Here is a 21,183-nt window from a genome sequence, read left to right on the forward strand (position 1 = left end):
AGCTCCAGGGAAAAAGACACTGCCAGAGTTCTCTCCAGATTAAGAAAGGGCATTTTTCCCACTCCAGCCCCTCCTAGCCTTCCAGTCAAACCTAAGGGAGAAGAGTAACCTCAAAGGTGAAGGCTTCCAGAAAACAGGCTGGCAACTCCAGGTGGGCAAGAGCAGGTTTCAGGGAGGAAAAAAGCTACACCAGTGGAGAACACTTGTGAAGGTCATAGCTCAGAGACACAGGCTGAGATTTAATCGAAGATAACAGAACTCACCCTCCCTCACATGTGACCACCGCATCAATGGGGCTCCAAGTGTGACAGCAGCGGGTTACAGCTGAAAGAGCTGCAAGATGCAGACACGCTCTGGGGGAGAGTACTTAGAAGACCCCAAAGTCAAGAGAGCAGATATAAATGAGGGCACTAAAAGAACCTGAAGCCTCTGGCACCTGCAGCCACAGTAAACATTAAACACAGCCGAATCCCTGTAAGTTCCTATTACCTGATCAAACACGTCAGCCTTTCGAAAATTATAAGAAAAAAAATTCAAGGCATAAAAAAAGACAAGAGAAAATACAGTTTGAAAAGACAAAACAATCATTAGAACCAGACTCAGATGACAGAGATTTGGGGATTACTGCACAGGGAATTTAAAACATGTATAATTAATGTGTTAAGGGCGCTAATGCAAAAAACAAAACAAAACAAAACAAAAAAGCCAGAACAGATGGACTACAGAAACTGTAACAAAGACTCACAAGGAAATACTAAACATCAACAGCACTGTATCAGCTGTGAAGAACGCCTTCCATAGGCTCATCAGAGGATCCACACAGGCAAAGCAGCAGCGAGCTTAATACAGATCAATAGATACTTTGTGCACTGATGCAAAGAGGAAAAAGAATGGAAAAAAACAAAACATTCAAAAACTGTGGGACAAGTTCAGAAACACATACACATTACTAAAATATCAGAAGGAGCAGAAAGAGAAAAGAAAGCAGAAGAAATATTTCAAATAATGGCCAAGAACTTTCCAAAATTAAGACAGACCCCAGGAAGCTGAGAGAATACCAAATGGATTAAACACCCTTAGAAAAAACCCTCACCAAGGTAGGCCATATCCAGAAAATCAAAAGACAAATCTTGAAAGAAGCTACAGGGAGGCAGAAAAAAGAGGAAGAGTAAGAATTACAGTGGACCCTCACCGAAAATCATGCAAGCAAGAAGAGAGCAGAGTGAGATATTTCAAGCACAGAAGAAACCCCAGTACTACCTTAGACTCCTATATTCACTGATAATACAATTCAGAAGCAAAGCAGAAATAAAGGCTTTCTCGGGCAAAAATACCTGAGGAATTCATCACCAAGACACCTGTCTTGCAAGAAATGTTAAATTTTTCAAGCAAAAGGAAAATTACACAGGTCAGAAACTTGAATCTACATCTACATAAAAAGAAGAGCGTCGGAGAATGAAAAAATAAAGTGAAAATAAAATCCTCTATTTTTCTTATTCTTAACTGGGATGGGAGGGAGAAATCGGGACTACTCTATTCGTAAGGTACCTATACGACACATCAAGCAATATGGTTTTACTTTAAGGCAGATTCAGGCTAGTTTAAAATGTGTATTGTAAACTCTAGGGTAAACACCAAAAAATGTTTAAAGAAGTGTGACAGAGCAGTTCCCGTCACGGCTCGGTGGTTAACGAATCTGACTAGGAACCATAAGGTTACAGGTTCGATCCCTGGCCTTGCTCATCGGGTTAAGGATCTGGCATTCCGTGTAAGTTGCAAACGTGGCTAGGATCCCACGTTGCTGTGGCTGTGGTGAAGGCCAGCAGCTGCATCTCTGATTCAACCCCTAGCCTGAGAACTTACATATGCTGCAGGTGTGGCCCTAAAAAGACCCAAAAAAAAAAAAAAAAGGCAGTTTTGATAACGGCTCAGAGCCTTTTGTCACTAATCCCACTTTCTCTAAGAATAAAAATCCTAAAGAAATAATAAATCAGGTGGAAAAGTCAGGCACATTCTAAAGCAAATTCTAAAAATAAAGACATAGGAGTTCCCATTGTGGCTCAGCAGGTTAAGACCCTAACATTGTCTCTGCGAGGATGCAGGTTCAACCCCTGGCCTCGCTCAGTAGATTAAGGATCCAGGTGAAGGTCGAAGATGTGGCTTGGATCCAGTGTTGCCACAGCTGTGGCTTAAGCTTCGGCTGCAACTCCAATTTGACCCCTAGCCCAGGAACATCCATATGCTGCAGATGTGGCTGTAAAAAGAAAAAAGGAAATAAATAAAAATAAAGATATGTATAAACCAAGGTATATAGAAACAAATATGAAAGACAAATTTTTTTGTATGAAAAACTTGAAGGAAATTTTATAGAAGTTAAGATCTAAGACTGACTTTAAAAATTGATTTCAATGGCCAAATCCCAAAATAGTTCAAACAGAAAGCTCAAGTTTGGAGAACAGCAACATGTATTTGTTTTCCAAAAAGAATAGCAAGTAAAATGACTGGCTATAATTAATACACATTGGCTGGTTAAGGCTAGTAGAAGGTGATTCATTTTAAGGACAGACTGAGGATGAGAATCAACTTGTTCTGCATACGTCAGATCCTTAACCCACAGAGTGAGGTCAGGGATCGAACTCGAATTCTCAGAGACTACATTGGCTCCTTAACCCACTGAGCCACAATGGGAACTCCAAGGAAGCAGTTTTTAAAATGTGAAGTTTGTTAGTTCCTCAGAAAATCACAGATTTATCATATAACCCGGCAACTCCTAGGCTTATATCCCAAAGAACCAAAAACAGAGATTCACACCCAACAGATGTAAACACATGTTCATCGCAGTATTATGCACAGTAGTCAAAAAAAAGGAAAACATTCTAGTGTCCATGAAAGATGACAGGATAAACAAATTGTGATATAGCCACTCGACAGAATATCATCCAAGCATACAATGGAATGAAGTCTGAGATAGGCAACAGCATGGATGAACCTTGAAAACACCAGGTGAATAACCCTAAGACAAAAGAGCAAATATTGTATAATTCCAATTTTGTGCAGCATTTAGAGTAAGCAAGCTGAGAGACAAAGTGGCTAGAGGGAGGGGAAATGAGGTTACTGCTTCGTAGTTACAGAGTTTCTGTTTTGGGAAATGAAAAACTTTTGGAAACAGTCGTGATGGTGAGTGACACAATATCGTGAATGTACTTAATATCTCCGAATTGCACACTTAAAAATGGCTAGGGTTCCCGTTGTGGCCCAGCAGTAATGAACCTGACTAGTATCTATGAGAACTCGTGTTCCATTTCCATACCCGGGCCTCGTTCAGTGGGTTAAGGATCCAGCGCTGCCATAAGCTCTGGTGCAGGTTGCAGACCAAGCTTGGACCCCGCATTGCTGTGACTGTGACTTAGGCCGGCAGCTGCAGTTCTGATTTGATCCCTAGTCTGGGAACTTCCATATGCTGAGGGTGCAGTCCTAAAAAGACCCCCCCCCCCAAAAAAAAGGTTAAAACAATAAACTTCATGTTGCATCTATTTTACCACAGTAATGAGTGTTTTAAAGAAGATAGAAACCAAATTGCAAGCAATAGCACTGAAACTGTCAAAAGAAACGTGAACTGCTCTTTCATGACATCTATCTTGCAAAGCTCAACTGTTAAATATTGAGAGAGAGATTTTCTATTTTCGATTTCTCCGCAGGCAGAGGAGACCTCAACATATGATACACACCTAGGTTAAGAAGTCAGAATTGAATGAAGGCTAAAAAAAGTCTTACTAGTAAATGAGGTAAATCAGAAAGACAAATACCATATGCTATCACTTACATGTGGACTCTAAAACATGGCAAAACCAACTTTTGCAAAAGAGAAACAGATTCATAAACATTGAGAACAGACTGTGCTTGGGGGGACGGTGGGAGAGAGATGGTGTGAGAGTTTGGGATTAGCAGATGCAAACTATTACATATAAAATGGTTAAACAACAAGGTCCTGTATTAGCACAGGGAACTATACTCAATATTCTGTGATAAACCATAACGGAAAAGAACACATTCTTAGAGAATCTATACACACACACCTATACATATATATCTGAATCCCTTTGTTGTGTAGCAGAAATAAACACATTATAAGTCAACTATATTTCAATTAAAAAAAAAAAGTCTGGTCTAAAACTGTGATTTGCGGGACGAGAGTAGTTAGCACCACAATATATTTTTGGTGCACTGCAGTATAAGAAGCATTTTCAAAGTTACAATCTCATCTTGAATTCGCAAAACCAGCCAACCTGCTTTTCTTACCCAAAGTAAAAAGGAATGCTGACCAAATCTTCCATGACAAAAAGAAAGCTCTGCCATCATAAGCATATTGATACGCCCCAAAGGGTGAGATCTACCAGAATTGGAGGGTGGGGATTTGATTTTTTTTTTTTTTTTTTTTAGTATTTACCCAAACGGCACCTAGTTCATGAGCGTGGGAAATTGTAAATAACCCCATTTCTTCACTAAGAACATTGTGAAGAAAAAAGAAAAGGGAAACTTAAGATGCTGGTCAACCAAATTCCACGCGAGGACCTGGTCCAACCCTGAGGGACACAAAGCAACCACTAAAAAAAAAAAAAAAAGACTTTAAAAACATTCTTCCAAGGAAATGTGAACACCGCCTGCACACTGTGGAAACAGAGGGCTGAGCGCCAGGGAGCGCGTTATTCAATTCGCTCCAGTTTTCACACGTTGGAAAATGTCCACAGTCATTTCTGGGGCGCGCATTCCTGTCCACGACCGGGCCGCTCGGCCTGGGCTGCATTTCGGAAAACGCCGCCGGCTCCGGCCCCCCAGCCCCGCGCCGCCCGCGGCCACCCCCGGCCTCCCGGGCCGCCTCCCGCCCCGTCCGCGGCCTCGGGCCGAGCGCGACAGGCCCGCGGGGAAGCCTCGGGCGCTCGGGGCCCCGGGGCAGGGGCGGCGCGCGGGGCCGCCGGCCCGCGGCGCCGAGGGGCCGCCGGAGGCCGCGCGGGCTCAGACGCCGCCGCCGCGCTACTCACCCCCACGCCGGCAGCGCAGGACCCCGGCCTTCCAGGACTCGGGCTGTGGCATCTTCCCTTCCGCCACAGCCCGGGTCCGAGCCGCAGAGCCGCAGAGCCGCAGCGGGCGGAGCTGCCGCGGGGACACGCAGCACCAGGCGCCCTGGCGCCCGTGGGCCCGCCCAGTGCCCGCGCCTCCGCCGCAGCCGCCGCCGAGCGCGCGCCCGCGGGGCCACGTGACGGGCGGCCCCGCCCCCGCCCGCGCGTGACGTCTCCCCGCGCAGCTGGAGCTGCTTGGCCGGCGCCGTCCAGAACGTTCTGGGGGTTCTCCGCGTGTCCCTGGGCTCCGGGGTGGGTGGGGATGTCCTTGGCGTTTCTAAGTCGTCTAAAAATGGCCTCATTAAAGACGAATGCCCTGAACATTTTAAAGGTGTGGGACTTAGGAAAAGAGAGATGCAGATTAAACATGTCAAGGCTGGGGAATTCAGAGCAGCTGTGTTAAAACCTCAGGTGGGGCTGCTGGGGGGAAAGGACCTCTTTCCTGCCGAGTTGCAGCCACGGGAATCCTCCTCAGGCCACCTGGGGGCTTCTGAGAAATGCTGACTCTTCAGCCTGTGAATGCAAACTGTTGCCTACCTGTATCCGTCCACAAAGGATGTTGCAGCCATCACGCCATCACCTTACATACAGCCGCCCCCACCGTCAGCCCTGAGGGAGCTCCGAAAGAGGCTGCCAGCTGCCAAGCTGGCAGCTGCTGCAGCCACCCCCAAGGACGCTCTCAGGGTGGCAGAGAACACGATCCTGGCTCTGATGGCTAGGGTGTGTTTTAAAGGAATGATGGGACTCCGGCCTCTCCCCATACATAGAAAAGTGCTAAATTCCCTGAGATACTGATTTTCTTTAATTAAGAGTCTTTTGAAGCTCTGAAGCTCTGACTAGCTGGCCTTTGTAGCAAAAACTCCTTTATTTCCTGCCCATTCAGAGTCATCTGAGAGGCTGGGTCCCAGGGTTATGTCTTCAGTTTTGTCCACCAAATAAAACATAATTCTCAACATTTGGGTTGTTTTTTTTTTTTTTTTCATCCTACAAGCTCCTGTGCCAGACCTCATTATGGATTTTATGCAAATCTCCAGGTGATTTATACACAAAGTTTAGAAACCAGGAGTTCCCCTCGTGGCAGGAACCATGAAGTTGCCGGGTTGATCTCTGGCCTTGCTCAGTGGGTTAAGGATCTGGCATTGCTGTGAGCTGTGGTATAGGTCGAAGTCGCAGCTCTGGTCTCTTGTGGCTGTGGCTGTGGCTGTAGGCCGGCTGCTGTAGCTCTGATAAGACCCCTGGCCTGGGAACCTCCAAATACTGTGAAGAGGGCCCTAAAAAGCAAAACCAAAACAAAACACAACACTCAGTGTCTTAGAGTACAGTCAGTGCAAGGGCCCGGTCATTGCCCCACGTTCTCCTGAACCGTTGATTTTTGGTACTGTAGTGCGGGTTTATTGTAAAAACAGGCCTGTAAGAGGACTTGTGCGATTCAAGCTGCTGTTGTTCAAGGGACAACAGCACAGAGTATGTAAGATTATCAGTTCTATTTTGGACAAAGAGTGTTGGTGGAATTAGGAGAAATCTGAGATTAGAGCTCAACAGAAATGCAGCGTTTAACCCAAGAGGGCAGTTCAAAGTTATGACAGGAGCAGAGATGCTCTAAAAATAAAGGGAGCAGAGAAAGGAGGGAGAGTAGTACACCTCTGTGGTTAAGAAAAGAACCCGAGAGGAGAAGAAGTTCCACAAGGGAGTGAATTAAGTGTGGCAGATGATACTAAGGTGAAAAGCTGAGGACTGAGAAAACGGCACCTGAAATAAGAAAAAGAGGTATCTCGGTAATGGTAGGGAAAGCCGAACTCAAAAGGGTGAAGCAGGAGTTCCCCTGGTGGCGCAGTGGAAGCGAATCCGGCTAGGAGCCAGGAGTGTGTGGGTTTCATCCCTGGCTCACTCGGTTGGTGAAGGATCTGGCCTTGTGGGAGCTGTGGTGCAGGTCACAGATCCAGCTTGAACCGGTCATTGCTGTGGCTGTAGTGTAGGCTGGCAGCCGTAGCTGTGATTCCACCCTTAACCTGGGACCCTCCATATGCAACAGATGTGGCCCTACAAAGACAACAAACAAAGGGTTAAGCTGTGGCAAAGGTAAGAAGGTGAAATACATGCAAGTTTGTTCAGACCCCTCCCCATCTTCTCTCCATCCAGAAACACCAGTTGGATTTGGAGTCACAGGCCTCAATTTCGTGGCGCTCCGCGGCCCTCCAGAGAGTGATTTGCGTCCTTAAGTTCTTCTCAGCTGAGTGTCCTTAGCAGTCTCAGGTTGAAATTCGCTTGTTGGTCTCTTCCGCGCTCTCAGCGCCCAGTACTGGCGCGGGGCTTGTCCCCGCTCCCCCCGCCGCGGCCCTGGCCCGCACGTGGGAGGCCAAGGCGGTGAGCATCTCCTGGGCGGGGAAGGGTGCCCATCTCCGCACAGCACGGCCACGGAGGGCTTGGAGCCCTGGGCCCCACGTCCGCAATCGCTGAGCAGGTAACGTTGGTGCGGCGACCTTCTCGCTGCTCACCGCCTGTAGGAAGTCCGCACAGACGCCACATGCTTCTAGATGGGGCAGAATTGAACCGGAACCTGCTTGACAGAGCGCAGTCTGAGCCAAGGCCGCTGCCACGGTGACCTCCGCCCCCAAGCACCTTCCCCTGCACTTTGAGAGTGTCATTTAAATGTTTGCCATTCTGAAGGGTATGGAGCAGATCTATTTTGAGCTGTTACTTTAACTGGGTTCATACTATTCCACCAAATTAATGTACAATCGTACCATTCTAGAAGTTGAAGTTTGGGGTTAGCTTCCAGGTTTTTTTTAACCATTAGAAAGAATGACATGAAAACGCTCTTTGCAGTGTAGGATTGTGGTTAAACCCAGAGCCTTTGAGGCTGGGCTGATGAGGTGAGTTTCTTTGTCTCTAGATACAGTTGCCAGAGGAAATACAGGATGGCCTTAAATTTGAATTTCAGATAAAAAAAATTTACTAGTATGTCCCATGGAATATATGGAATATACTTACAAAAATTTTTTTATCCAACATTCAAATTTACCCTGGCATCCTGTACTTCTCTTTGGTAAATCTGGAAACACTAACTCTGGACAAGTTCTAACAGTATTTTGGTCTATGAAATGGTAATAAAAAGAGAAACTATCTTTTTTTTTTTTTTTTAGGATACCTGCGGCATATGGAGGTTCCCAGGCTAGAGGTGAAATCGGACTATAGCTGCTAGCCTACACCACAGCTCACAGCAATGCCAGATTCATAGCCCACTAAGTGAGACGAGGTATCCAACCTGCATCCTCACGGATGCTAGTTAGATTGCTTCCGCTGTGCCACGACAGGAACTGCCAAGAGGAACTATCTTATAAAGTTGTGTGGATGAAATGAGATGATCTACACAGAGTACTTAGCAGGGGGTATGAAACAGGTGTCAATAAACGTTAGCTCTTATTTTTATTTCCTATTGGTGCGTCTTATAAATTCCTGGCAGTATGCTTTCCTTACAAAATTCTCCAGGAAATTTAAGGTTTGTCTGAGCATTTGGTCATACCAAAAATTGTTTTGTGAAAAGCCTCGAGCAGATGAGCAGCTACTTCTAAACTAGCTCCAGAATACAAATCAGATTTTTAGATTTCGTACAAAACCTAAAAATTACCACCTCCAGGCAAGTATGGAGTTCCTTTCAATCACACCAAACACTTGGATGTTGATTTTGATTTGGTTTCTATTCCAGAGTCAACTGGAACACTATTTAAGAGGAGACTGTTGCACAAGTGCCACGCGTTAACCAACTGCACCCCTGGAGCATCCCTGCTTTTCAGAGATTGTTTTAGTCACATTCTACATCCTTTCTAAGGCTCATTCACGTTACCTAGAGTCTGAACTCAATTACTTAAAAAACTAAGGCTCAATGATAGGCCCCTGGCTCTAAGAATATTTCTCCTTTGGCAAAGCTGATATTGACATCATTCTTTATGCTTGCAAAAAAAAAAAAAAAAAACAAACTCAGATATCAAAAAGTTAATTTCAAGAAGATTCCCAATTCTCTTTTTTCCTTTGGCTGTGGAACTTTTGTTTTTGTTTTTTGTTGTTGTTGTTGTTTTGTGGGGGTTTTTTTGGTCTTTTTTTGCTATTTCTTGGGCCGCTCCCGTGGCATATGGAGGTTCCCAGGCTAGGGGTCGAATCGGACCTACAGCCACCAGCCTACGCCAGAGCCACAGCAACGCGGGATCCAAGCCGCGTCTGCAACCTACACCACAGCTTACGGCAACACCAGATCGGTAACCCACTGAGCAGGGGCAGGGACCGAACCCGCAACCTCATGGTTCCTAGTCGGATTCGTTAACCACTGCGCCATGATGGGAACTCCGGAATTTTTATTTTGTATTTTACTCTAACAGGCTTGTAGGTTTATGACAATCATTTTTGAACTTTCTAGAGGCAGCTAAGGTATAAATGTGAGCCAAGAATATAATCATAATGTGGCAATTACTTTGTGCTACTAGATTGACCTTTTTTATTATTTTTTATGATTTTTATTCTTTCCATTATAGTTGATTTACAGGGTTCTGTCAATTTCTACTGTACAGCAAAGTGGCCCAGCCATATATATTCTTTTTTTCACATTATCCTCCATCATGTTTCATCACAAGTGACTAGATATAATTCCTAGTGCTATACAGCAGGATCTCATTGCTTATCCACTCCAAATGCCATAGTTTGCATCTATTAACCCCAGAGTCCCAGTCCATCCCACTTCCTTCCCCTCCCCCTTGGCAACCACAAACCTGTTCTCTAAGTCCATGAGTTTCTTTTCTGTGGAAAGGTTCATTTGCGCCATACAATAGAGTCCAGAGATATGTGATATCATATGGTATTTGTCTTGCTCTTTCTTACTTGCCTCACTTAATATGAGAATCTCTAGTTCCACCCATGTTGCCGCAAATGGCATTTTGTTCTTTTTTATGGCTGAGGAGTATTCCATTGTGTATATATATATATATATCACATCTTCTTAATCCAGTCCTTTTTTTTTGCTTTTTAGGGCCACACTCGCGGCATATGGAAGTTCCTAGGCTAGGGGTCTAATCAGAGCTATAGCCGCTGGCCTACGCCACAGCCACAGCCACGCGGGATCCAAGCCGCATCTGTGACCTACACCACAGCTCATGGCAATGCTGGATCCTTAACCCACTGATCGAGGCCAGGGATCAAACCTGAAACCTCATCATTCCTGGTTGGATTCGCTTCCCCTGCGCCACAACAGGATCTCTGTTCTTAATCCATTCTAGATTGACCTTTTAAAGGCTCAATCAAGTTACCCTAGCCACCTGACCTGTATGAACACAGGTTTTTCCCATGTCTTTCTAGCAATAGGTTTTATAGTGTATTTTGCTGAATATATGGGTATAAAGAGATTATAAAACAGTTCTTTATTCATTACATTGTACATATTATTATTCAAATAACACAAGTTCTGGAGTTCCTGTCGTGGCGCAGTGGTTAATGAATCTGACTAGGAACCATGAGGTTGCGGGTTCGGTCCCTGCCCTTGCTCAGTGGGTTAAGGATTCGGTGTTGCCATGAGCTGTGGCGTAGGTCGCAAACGCGGCTCGGATCCCGAGTTGCTGTGGCTCTGGCGTAGGCTGGTGGCTACAGCTCCGATTCAACCCCTAGCCTGGGAACCTCCATATGCCGCGGGAGCGGCCCAAGAAATAGCAACAACAACAACAACAACAACAAAAAACCCAAATAACACAAGTTCCATGAAGGGAAGAAGGTTTACCTGCTCCACTGTCTGCCAAATCCCAGTACAGTACCTAGAAGGACGGACATCTGGCCTGAGATGACCATCTAGTTGTTGACTGAATAAGCATAATATATGAGTGAAGTTGTTTCCTTTTCCTTTTTTTCTTTTTTAGGGCTGCACCTGTGCCATCTGGAAGTTCCCAGGCTAGGGGTCGAACAGAGTGACAGCTGCCAGCCACAGCCACACCAGATCCAAGCCACATCTGTGACCTACACCACAGCTCACGGCAATACCGGATCCTTAACCCACTGATCGAGGCCAGGGATTGATTCCGCATCCTCATGGATACCAGTCGGGTTCTTAACCAGCCAAGCCAAAGGGGGAGATCAGTGAAGCTGTTTCCCTCTGTAAAAAACTAGCTTATAATTTTCTCCAGCAGCAGGTATGTTTAGTGATCCTAAGTCTCCTCCTTTCCACTCCTTTCAATGTGTTCCTTCCCTCATTTTCTCTGTTGTGTGAATTAAATATATTTCACTATTCTAGCCATTTTCACCAGGATGAATGCAATAGCCATCCCGCGACCCTAAAAGAAGCCCTTTAGGTATATAGGAGTGTGTTCCCACGGAATGGATGTCGAACCTTGTTATTTCTGCCCCAATCCCAGCTAACAGGTCTCGAGTCATGTAGAACATAGGTTATCAACAAGGCTTGCAGTCCAAGAAGTGACAGGAGGAAACAAACATAAGAAAGGCAAAATCAGAAGCAGGGAAGAGGGAATGTCTCCAGTTAACGGAAGGGCCGACAGGAACAGGCAGGGAGACTGACCTGGAGAGCTGGACCAGGACACCCAGGCAAGTGACTGGACATCAGAAACTTGGGAACCCAATCAAGCAAGGTGTCAGGGCCAGAATCTACACTGGCAGCAAGCACGGAGCTCAGTGCAGCTGAGCCAAAGTTGGTACGGTCCAACCAAGGCTCTCTGGGAATGTCTTTCTGGGGAGGTCACTGGCCCAGATCGCCTATCGGGGTAGGAATTGAGTTGGCAGAGAATGGAGCAGTCTTTGGGGTTTTCCAGGACCAAGTGAGTTTGGCAACTAAGTGGAGATAATACACTTGACCTCTGTCAAGTGCATGGTCGTCTTAACTGTGTGATCATGTGCATGTCTAACGTTCAGGGTCTTGCCACGCCAGAAATTTAGGGGCAGATGACTAACAAAGCACACAGAGGTATCATCAAAGGAGGAAAGAAAAGGCAGTTCTGCTGTAGACCATTCTGGGTTATATTTCTTACTGTATTTCGCCGTGTTCCAAATTTGTCTTCTTCTCTATGGTGAAGGATCGGGGGACTTTTTACCACCTTATCAACAAAAACGATTGGTCTTCCTTTCATCAGATGCTGTTACTTGTCTCCAGTTCTGGGAAGACGGTATCCAAATACCACTGAAATGACTTGCAACCCAATCGTTTCCTTAATTCAACACGCTCACTAACGTTACCGTAGGCAAGAGATTTCAGCCTAGGGTTTTGTAAAAAAAACTGCTCCTGAAAGGAAATCAAGAGTCACTTCATTAAACCAAACAAGTCTTTGGTAATCAAATCATGATAGCTAACATTGCAGTATATATTTTTCATCATCTGAACTAATACAAAAGGAACCAAACCACCACCGCAGAATCCTTTCAGGGTTCCTGTTGTGGCTCAGCAGGTTAAGAACCCAACTAGTAACCATGAGGATGCGGGTTCCATCCCTGGCCTTGCCCAGTGGGTTAAAGATCCGGCGTGGCCATGAGCTGTGGTGCCAGGGGGCAGATGTGGCTCTGATGTGGTGTTGCTGTGGCTGTGGCGTAGGCTGGCAGCTGCAGCTCTGATTTGACCCCTCGCCTGGGAACCTCCATAGATGCCGACGCAACCCTACAAAGAACAAAACAAAACAAAACAAACCCCCTTTCCTCTGTAGGAAGAGGGCAGAAACACCTGGGACCCACTCAGCCCACACGTAGTCATAGGATATGCTGGAACAGACCACGATAAAGTAGCACCGAACAACTCTGGAAGTCTAGGTCTTGCTGCTCAATGGCCTGAGAATCACAGTTATTTATGTAGTATCTCCCCTTTCTCCAACTCTCTCAGTGACAATCAAGGAAAAACACCCTCACTCCCTGGTCCCCAGCGACACTTCCGTGGCTTCAGAAGTTGGGCATAGGGGGGGTGGGTGAGGGCACATGAACTCTGGAAGAAGACCGCCCTGGCTTCAGTTTCTGACTCTGCTATTTATTAACTATGTGAGCTCACCCTCTACCCTCGAGAGATCGTTGGGAGGCCTGAACACCGTGATATGTGCAAGTTTCTTCGAAGCCAAAGACGGGCCCATAGCAGGTGTCCCGTCAGTGCCCGCCATGCTCATCACATCTGGTTAGGCTTTTCGGCACTCGGGTTCAAGGAAGCCCCAAGGCTGAGCGTCCGACAGACTCCGTCTCCCCCATGTTAAAAGAGGTGTCTGAAGTGCACCAAAGCCTCCTTGAGGGCAGAACCCCTCTCTTTTCATCTGTGTATTCCCAGGGCCTGGTTTATAGTACAGCCGTACTATTGAATGACAGAAGCCTGCTTACCCAAATTGGCATTTCATGGGCACACCCGTTAGGGTCCCCCAGGGATCTTTGGGTCTTTGCCACCTAATCCCCCAGGGCAGACCTGTGCCCTAGGAATGGGCCTGAAGGAGGTGTCATCCTTTCAGGGTGAAGCCGAAGAAGACCTTAAGTGGCGTCCGCTGTCCCAGGCCTGTCTGGAGCAAGGACACTCACTACATGGTCCAACATGCCGTGTCATGCAATCCCTCGGCTTCACGCCAAACATTACATGCTTTTCACGTGACATGGAACTTATGGTGGGTGCCCCGTGAAATTCAGTTCACTCTTCAGTCGCAACTGTGTTCAAGTCAAACATTTAAATCTGTGACCTCTGGTCACAGAAAAAAAAAAAAAAAAAAAAAAGCTTAAAATCCCTCATCATTAAAAAATGCAATTTTTAAATAAAGCAATGTCATTTTTAAACCTATCAGATTAGAAGAAATATACAAAGTTGTTTTTTTCTTCTGTTTCTTTTTAGGGCTGCACCCATGGCATTTGGAAGTTCCCAGGCTAGGGGTCAAAGTGAAGCTGCAGCTGCCAGCCTACTCCCCGGCCACGGCTATGCAGGATCCGAGCCACCTGTGCCACCTACACCACAGCTCATGGCAACACTGGATCCTTAAGCCATTGAGGGAGGCCAGGGATCAAAACTACATACTTATGGATGCTCATCAGGGAACTCCAAAATATACAAAGTTGAATTAAAACCAGGATTGAAAAAAAAAGAAAAAAAAAAAAAACAGGCTTGGAAAAGTTGTGGGGAGAAAGGTACTTTCATAGCTGTTTGATGACAGTGTAGGTGGCAGACAGTGAAGGGCAGTTTGGACGTAATTCGTCAAGATCTAACATTCACTAACTTGTGGTCCACGAGCCTGTGTCTTTGGATTTATATGAGACACACACACAAAGGATGTTCATATCGGCAGTGCTAAGGAAAACAAAAAGCCGAGATATCAGAATGTTTATCAGTGGAGGACTATTAATTAACGGGATCAATTTTAGAAGATCTATTCAAAGGAGTTTTTTTTGTTTTTTGTTTTTTTTTGGTCTTTTTAGGGCTGCACCCTCGGCATATGGAGGTTCCCAGGCTAGGGGTCGAATTGGACCTACAGCTGCCGGCCTACACCAGAGCCACAGCAACGCCAGATCCGAGCCGCGTCTGCAACCTACACCACAGCTCACGGCAACACCGGATCTTTAACCCACTAAGCAAGACCAGGGATCGAACCCGCACCATGATTCCTAGTTGGACTGTTTCCGCTGCGCCACGATGGGAACTCCCTCAAAGGAGAATTTTTTTTTAAAAAAATATGCTTCTATGTTCTGATTTTAAAAGACTTGGAAGGTATGTTTTTACACTATGCTAATAAATGGAAAACTTGCAAAACAAAATATTGCGCTCAAATGTAGTTAGTGAAAAGAAAAGGATATATGCTCATAGGTATGTCCATCTTAACAAGGAACTATAGACAGTAATTTGGCTGTTACTTCTGAGGGCTGAAACCATGGGCTTTGCAAGCTTACTTTTCACTTCATGCTCTTCAATACTGTAAGACTTTAAAAAACGAGTATGCTTTATCTTTTTAAAAATAATTTTTAGGAGTTCCCATCGTGGCTCAGTGGTTAACGAACCCAACTAGCACCCAGAAGGGCATGGGCTCCATCCCTGGCCTCGTTCAGTGGGTTAAGAATCTGGCGTTGCCGTGAGCTGTGGTGTAGGTCGCAGACACGGCTCGGATCCTGCGTTGCTGTGGCTGTGGTGGAGGCTGGTGGCTGCGGCTCTGATTGGACCCCTAGCCTGGGAACCTTCATATGCGGTGGGTACAGCCCTAAAAAGACAAATAATAATAATAATAATTTTTTTAAAAATCAGGAAATACCACAAACATACACAAAGTACATAAAATATAAACGTGCAGCTTAATGAACTGTTGAAAAGTTCACCCCAGTAACTCTAAGTGAAGAAACAGAACATAACCAACATCTCAGAAGACTTGCGCTTCCTGATTGTAATCCTGAGTCCGAAGTGCTATCCTGATTGTGGATTCATTTCTTTGCTTTTCTTTCTCGCTTTGATATCTAATTATTCATGCATAGATTTTATGGGTTAATTTTACCTGTTTTTAACTTTATAGAAATGGAAAAATACAGCATGTACTCTCTCGTGTTTCGCTGCTTTTGTTCATCATTCTAAGATTTACTTATACTGTTGTGGGTATATCCGAAGTTGCTTAATTTTTGTTGCTGGATAGAATGACATTAATTAAACGTAACTATCCACGCTACTCCTGATGAACACTTGGGTTGTATTCAGTTTTGGCTAACACAAACAATGCTGTTTATAAACATTCTCATTCATGTGTTCTGGCGCACAAAAGCAGGTATTTCTTTTTTTTTCTTTTTTTCTTTTTAGGGCCGCACCCGCGGCATATGGAGGTTCTCAGGCTAGGGGTTCAATTGGAGATACAGCTGCCAGCCTACACCACAGCCACAGCAATACCAGATCCAAGCCAAATCTGCGAACTATACCACAACTCACAGCAACCCTGGATCCTTAACCCACTGAGAGAGGACAGGGATCAAACCTGCAACCTCACGGTTCCTAGTTGGATTCGTTTCTGCTGCGCCACAACGGGAACTCCAAAAGCAGCTATTTCTGTGGCACACATACAGAACGGAAGAGCTGGGTCATGGGGTATTCCTACCTCTTACTTGATATTGCCAAACTGTTTTCCAAAGTGACTGAGTGAAAAGTAACACACGCAGTGTCCAAGCATTCCTGTGCCTGCTGACACACAGTCCTATCAAGACTTTAAACATGTTTTGCCAATCGAGGTGGTTATGTAGAAATATCTCATTGAGGTTTTAATTCTTATTGCCCTGATTACTAAAGAAATTGAGTATGATTACTCTCATCACTTAAAATAATAAAAGAATATTAGATCAAGGCCAGGACATATAATATCACAGAGAAATTCTTACATAGTTCTACCTATGTATCGGAAATGAGGTCTTGTGACTGTCCATATTTCCTTGAGTTTTCAAATTAAAATGAAGCTGCAACTGTATGTTCTCTGAGTGTGCAGTCTGAAGGTCCTGGCGAGGGGCTTAAACCACCGGAAGAGGCACCAATGAAGATGCCTGGCTTTGATGTAGAAATCTTTGCCTATTAGGGAAAAAGGTAATGAAGGTTTCTGTGTGGTCCCCAGACCAGCTGCAGCCACATCACTTGGAAAGCTGGTAGGTGAAGGAGGAGAATTTAAAAATTTGCCCATGGGACTGGGGGCAGGGAGAGGCATTTGCAGCAGAGGGGCAATCCTTGGGGGAGGAAAATACATCCAGTGGGGGGAACACTTCTTGTGTTTGTTGACTAACTGCTAAGAAACTTGAGTTTCTCTAGAGAGTTTAAAAAAGAGTAAGGGGGTGTTCCTGTCATGGCTCAGTGGTTAATGAACCAGACCAGGAACCATGAGGTTGTGGGTTCGATCTCTAGCCTCGCTCAGTGGGTTAAGGATCTGGTGTTGCCATGAGCTGTGGTGTAGGCTGGTGGCTAGAGCTCTCATTAGACTCCTAACCTGGGAACCTCCATATGCCACAGGTGCACCCCTAAAAAGAAAAACAAACAAAAACCCAAGAAAAAGGCAAAAATTGGTATCTGAAATGGCTTGCAGAAGGTTTCTTTTTGTTTGTTTTGCTTTTTAGGGCCACACCTGTGGCATATGGAGGTTCCCAGGCTAGGGGGCTAACCGGAGCTACAGATGCCCGCCTACACCACAGCCACAGCTACATCAGATCTGAGTGGTGTCTGCAACCTACACCCCAGCTCACGGCACACCAGATCCTTAACCCACTGAGCGAGGCCAGGGATCGAACCCACAACCTCCTGGTTCCTAGTCAGATTCGTTTCTGCTGCGCCACAAGGGGAACTCCTAGAAGGTCTCTTTAGAGCCAGCTCTTCTCTGTCGTCTCACTCATCTTTCCAAATCAGGGACATAACCTTTACCTTGTATTCATCTAGCCAGACATGCACAATGCGGAGGTTGTTATATGCCATGGCTTTCTTAATTTCACCTTGATTTGTGAAGTAAGGCTTATTGATATGTCCTACTCGAGAGCAGGGGAGTAGAAATAGTTGGCCTCCACACATCCAAATCTAGATGTGACAAAAACAGAAAACAGGTTAATGCGTATCTGCTTCGTAACAGGCAACTGCTGAATTAAAAAAATAACAATAGCTGACATTTATTAAGTTTCTTATTTCACTTAATGTTCACAACAACCCTACAATGTAGGTACTGTGATTATCCCCTTGTTACAGATGAAGAAACAAATACGTACCTTGGGTAGGAAGCTTACCTGGTGATGCGGAGCTGGCAAGTGGCAGAGCACAGGGTTCAAACGCAGGAAATCTGGCCTGAGCCCAGGGTTCAAACTCTGAATACGAGGTAGTCCTGCCTCTCTCTCTCTCTTTTTTTTTTTTACTTTTTTAGGGCCGCACCCATGGCACATGGAGGTTCCCAGGCTAGGGGTTGAATTGAACATAGCTGCCAGCCTACACCACAGCCACAGGAACTCGGGATCTGAGCCGCGTTTGCGACCTACACCACAGCTCATGGCAACGCCGGATCCTTAACCCACTGAGCGAGGCCAGGTGTCGAATCTGTGTTCTCATGGATACTAGTTAGGTCGATAACGATGGGAACTCCCGCATGAGATAATTTGATGCTTGTAAAGTGCTTGGAGTTCATGGTTTGTAAAAGGAGAGTTTCTCTCTGGTGTCGTGAAGTGTGGCAGGTTGTATGCATGGCCACCAATGCTTTGCATTCCCACATATACTTCCTTCCATCAACAGGTGAGTTTATTTCCCCATCTCTTTTTGTTTGTTTTTTGCCTTTTTTTAGGGCCGCACCTGTGGCATATGGAGTTTCCCAGACTAGGGGTTGAATCAGAGCTACAGCTGCTAGCCTACGCCACAGCCTCAGCAAAGCAGGATCCGAGCTGCGTCTGCAACCTATACCACGGGTCAAACACCACAGCCCACAGCAACTCTGGATCCTTAACCCACTGAGCGAGGCCAGGGATTGAACCCGCAACCTCATGGTTACTAGTCGGAAGTGAAAGTTTCGGCTGTGCCACAGTGGGAACTTCTATTTCCCCATCTCTTGAATCTGATCTTGGCCTCGTGATTTGCTCTGGCCAAGAGGACATTAACAGACGTGATGCCAACAGATGCTTGAAAAGTTTTTGCAGAACTTTGGGGCGTGCCTTCTCTTGTTGCTCTTGGAAAACTTATGCCCACTTCACTGTGAAGGAGCCTCTCAAACCTGGCTGATGACGAGAGAAGAATGGCCTAGCCGTCCCCCGGGGGCCAGTATCCAGCGACGTAAATGAGACCACCCCAGACTAGCCAGCACCAGCTGAGCCTCCAAACACAGGTGTGTAAGCAACACCAGTAGAAACCAGCCATCCTGGCTATGCCCACACAAGCGACACAATCAATTTGGAGGAATAGCAACTGTGTGCTGTTTTAAGCCACTGTGATTTGGGATAGCTTGTTATATGGCAAAAGCCAACGGATGATGCTCAAGGGAACATTTTTGTCTCTTACCCAGTTTTACTCATTAAGTGAATCAGACCTCCACCCACTTAAGCCGCACACTGCGGAAATTTGGTGTGACAGACTGAAGTGCTGTTCAATGAATGTTGCCTCACGCCCACCCTGCACCACGGGGCAGAGCATATTTCCTTTTATCTTCTTTCTTTTTTTCTTTTTTTTAGGGCCACACCCATGGCACATGGAAGTTTCCAGCCTAGGGGTCAAATCAGAACCACAGCTGCCGGCCTACAACACAGCCACAGCCACACAGGATCCGAGCCGCACCTGCGACCCACACCACAGTTCACAGCAATGCCGCGGATTCCTGACCCACAGAGAGAGGCCAGGGATCGAACCCGTGTCCTCACGGATACTAGTCAGATTCGTTTCTGCTCCACCACCACAGGAACTCCCGTATTTCTGCTCGCTCCGGGGAAGAGAAATCCAGTCTGAAGCCTGGTTATGAGAGCCATTCCGAGGTTGAGAGAGAAGCTGCAGTTCTGTGGACAGCCAGCAAATCACCCCTTTGCACAAGCGACGGGAACACGGAGCTCAGGACAAGGATGACAAATTCAGAGCACTGGACGCTTCCAGTATATCGCCAACTTCAGAGAGAAGTGACTTACAAACAGGGTAAACCTGAGCCGGGGGTGAGGGGGTGGGGGGTGGGGTGCTGATCTCCAGACCTGAACTTGAGTGGATTGGACACGGCCGGAAGTGACAGGTTTGGAGCACACAACTCAGGCATCTGTGAATTCGGGCAGGCGGCTCTACCTCCTGTGCCTCAGCCTCCGCCTCACCAACAGGAGACGATCCACCTCACAGGTTTGTCTTAAGAACGGAGTGAGTTAATACCGTATTGTAAGACTGCAGAGCCGTGCCTGTCACACACAGAAGAACCTGAAGATGAAATATGTTTTTATCGTTTACATCTCAAATGCCCCTTCTGCAGCGACGTCATTGAAAACACGTACTTTCCCCAAGACAAGGCTGGGTTCCCCTTGGATGTGATTTCATAGTACTCTGTATTTGTCCTTTATGGCGTTTCTCAGAAATCAAACGCAATAACAAATCACCTCGCTCCACCCCAAATAGGATGGAAGCTTTATGACATTAGAAACCACTTTTGCATTAAGTGCCACTGTATTTTAGCACCAAGCACAGAGCTTGGCACCTAACAGGTTCTCAATAAATATTGTTGAATGAATGAATGAACAAGAATCGTGTCTTCTGATACTCCGCATACAGCACAGCCTGACATAGGAATTGGTTTTTGGGTTTTTTTTTTTGGTCTTTTTAGGGCTGCACCTGAGGCATATGGAGGTTTCCAAGCTAAGGGTCCAATCAGAGCTGCAGTTGCCACACCACAGCCACAGCCACGCCAGATCCGAGCTGTGTCTGTGACCTACACCACAGCTCACGGCAACGCCAGATCCTTAACCCACTGAGCAAGGCCAGGAATCAAACCTGCGTCCTCATGGAGGCTAGTCAGATTCGTTTCCACTGAGCCACAATGGGAACTCCCCAGCAAGTGCTTCTTCAATGATGGCTGTGTTGCACATTAAACTTACCCAGAACTCTCAACAGAGTCCTAAACTGAAGCTAGAGATTTGGGTCTTATCACTATGTAGGTATTAGTAACAGCCACAGGAGTTGATGCAGGTATATTACAAAAAATCTTAACAAGATGCTGGCCGGTGAGGGTAGAGGTAACACCACGGTTCCTGGTGGCCCTGCCCTACCGGGTCATGGGAAGGCTGAGATCTGGAGAAGGGCTGCAGGTGAGAGGTATTCGGCTGTCTCAGAGGCGTTAAGGAAGAGTGTACCGTGGTAGCAAGCATGGCGTCCCAGGTGCAAAACAGCTGCGTGCCAGCCTGGAGCCAGAAGAGCACGTGGGGTGAGAAGACAGGGTGGGCCAGAAGCACGCTCTTGGGAGCACCCATATTGAAGAGATGCACAGAAGAAGAAAAGCCTGAGAAAAATCAAGCAATGCAAGGGGATTTTCTTGGATTTTGTCCTAAAGCCCACGAACACTCCTGTAAAAGACAGGTCTATGGTGTCACATGCTGTAGTAACATCAAGTACATGCAAGACCAAAAGCCACCCATTAGGGACACCAAC

At 46.2% G+C, this 21,183-nt stretch overlaps 2 protein-coding genes and 1 pseudogene across 5 annotated transcripts in view; all 3 read right to left on the reverse strand.

Annotated features, from left to right (window-relative positions):
- GALNT11 (polypeptide N-acetylgalactosaminyltransferase 11) overlaps positions 1-5,214 on the reverse strand; it is a 57,772-nt gene extending 52,558 nt beyond the window's left edge. For both annotated transcript variants that reach the window (XM_047763096.1, XM_047763099.1), the window contains exon 1: positions 5,040-5,214. The gene's annotated coding sequence lies outside the window, so the exon portion shown is untranslated. The remainder of the gene's footprint in view (positions 1-5,039) is intronic.
- Positions 5,215-7,403: 2,189 nt separating this feature from the next.
- On the reverse strand, positions 7,404-8,147 carry LOC125117760 (39S ribosomal protein L53, mitochondrial-like; annotated as a pseudogene).
- Positions 8,148-12,105: 3,958 nt separating this feature from the next.
- GALNTL5 (polypeptide N-acetylgalactosaminyltransferase like 5) overlaps positions 12,106-21,183 on the reverse strand; it is an 86,486-nt gene continuing 77,408 nt past the window's right edge. For all 3 annotated transcript variants that reach the window (XM_047763688.1, XM_047763691.1, XM_047763689.1), the window contains 2 exons: positions 17,470-17,619; positions 12,106-12,381 (listed from right to left, as the gene is read on the reverse strand). In XM_047763688.1, the coding sequence (XP_047619644.1) occupies positions 12,229-12,381; positions 17,470-17,619 (303 nt within the window). In that variant the 3' untranslated portion in view covers positions 12,106-12,228. The remainder of the gene's footprint in view (positions 12,382-17,469; positions 17,620-21,183) is intronic.

This window comes from Phacochoerus africanus, chromosome 16, assembly GCF_016906955.1.
Source record: "Phacochoerus africanus isolate WHEZ1 chromosome 16, ROS_Pafr_v1, whole genome shotgun sequence".
Lineage (NCBI taxonomy): Eukaryota > Metazoa > Chordata > Mammalia > Artiodactyla > Suidae > Phacochoerus > Phacochoerus africanus.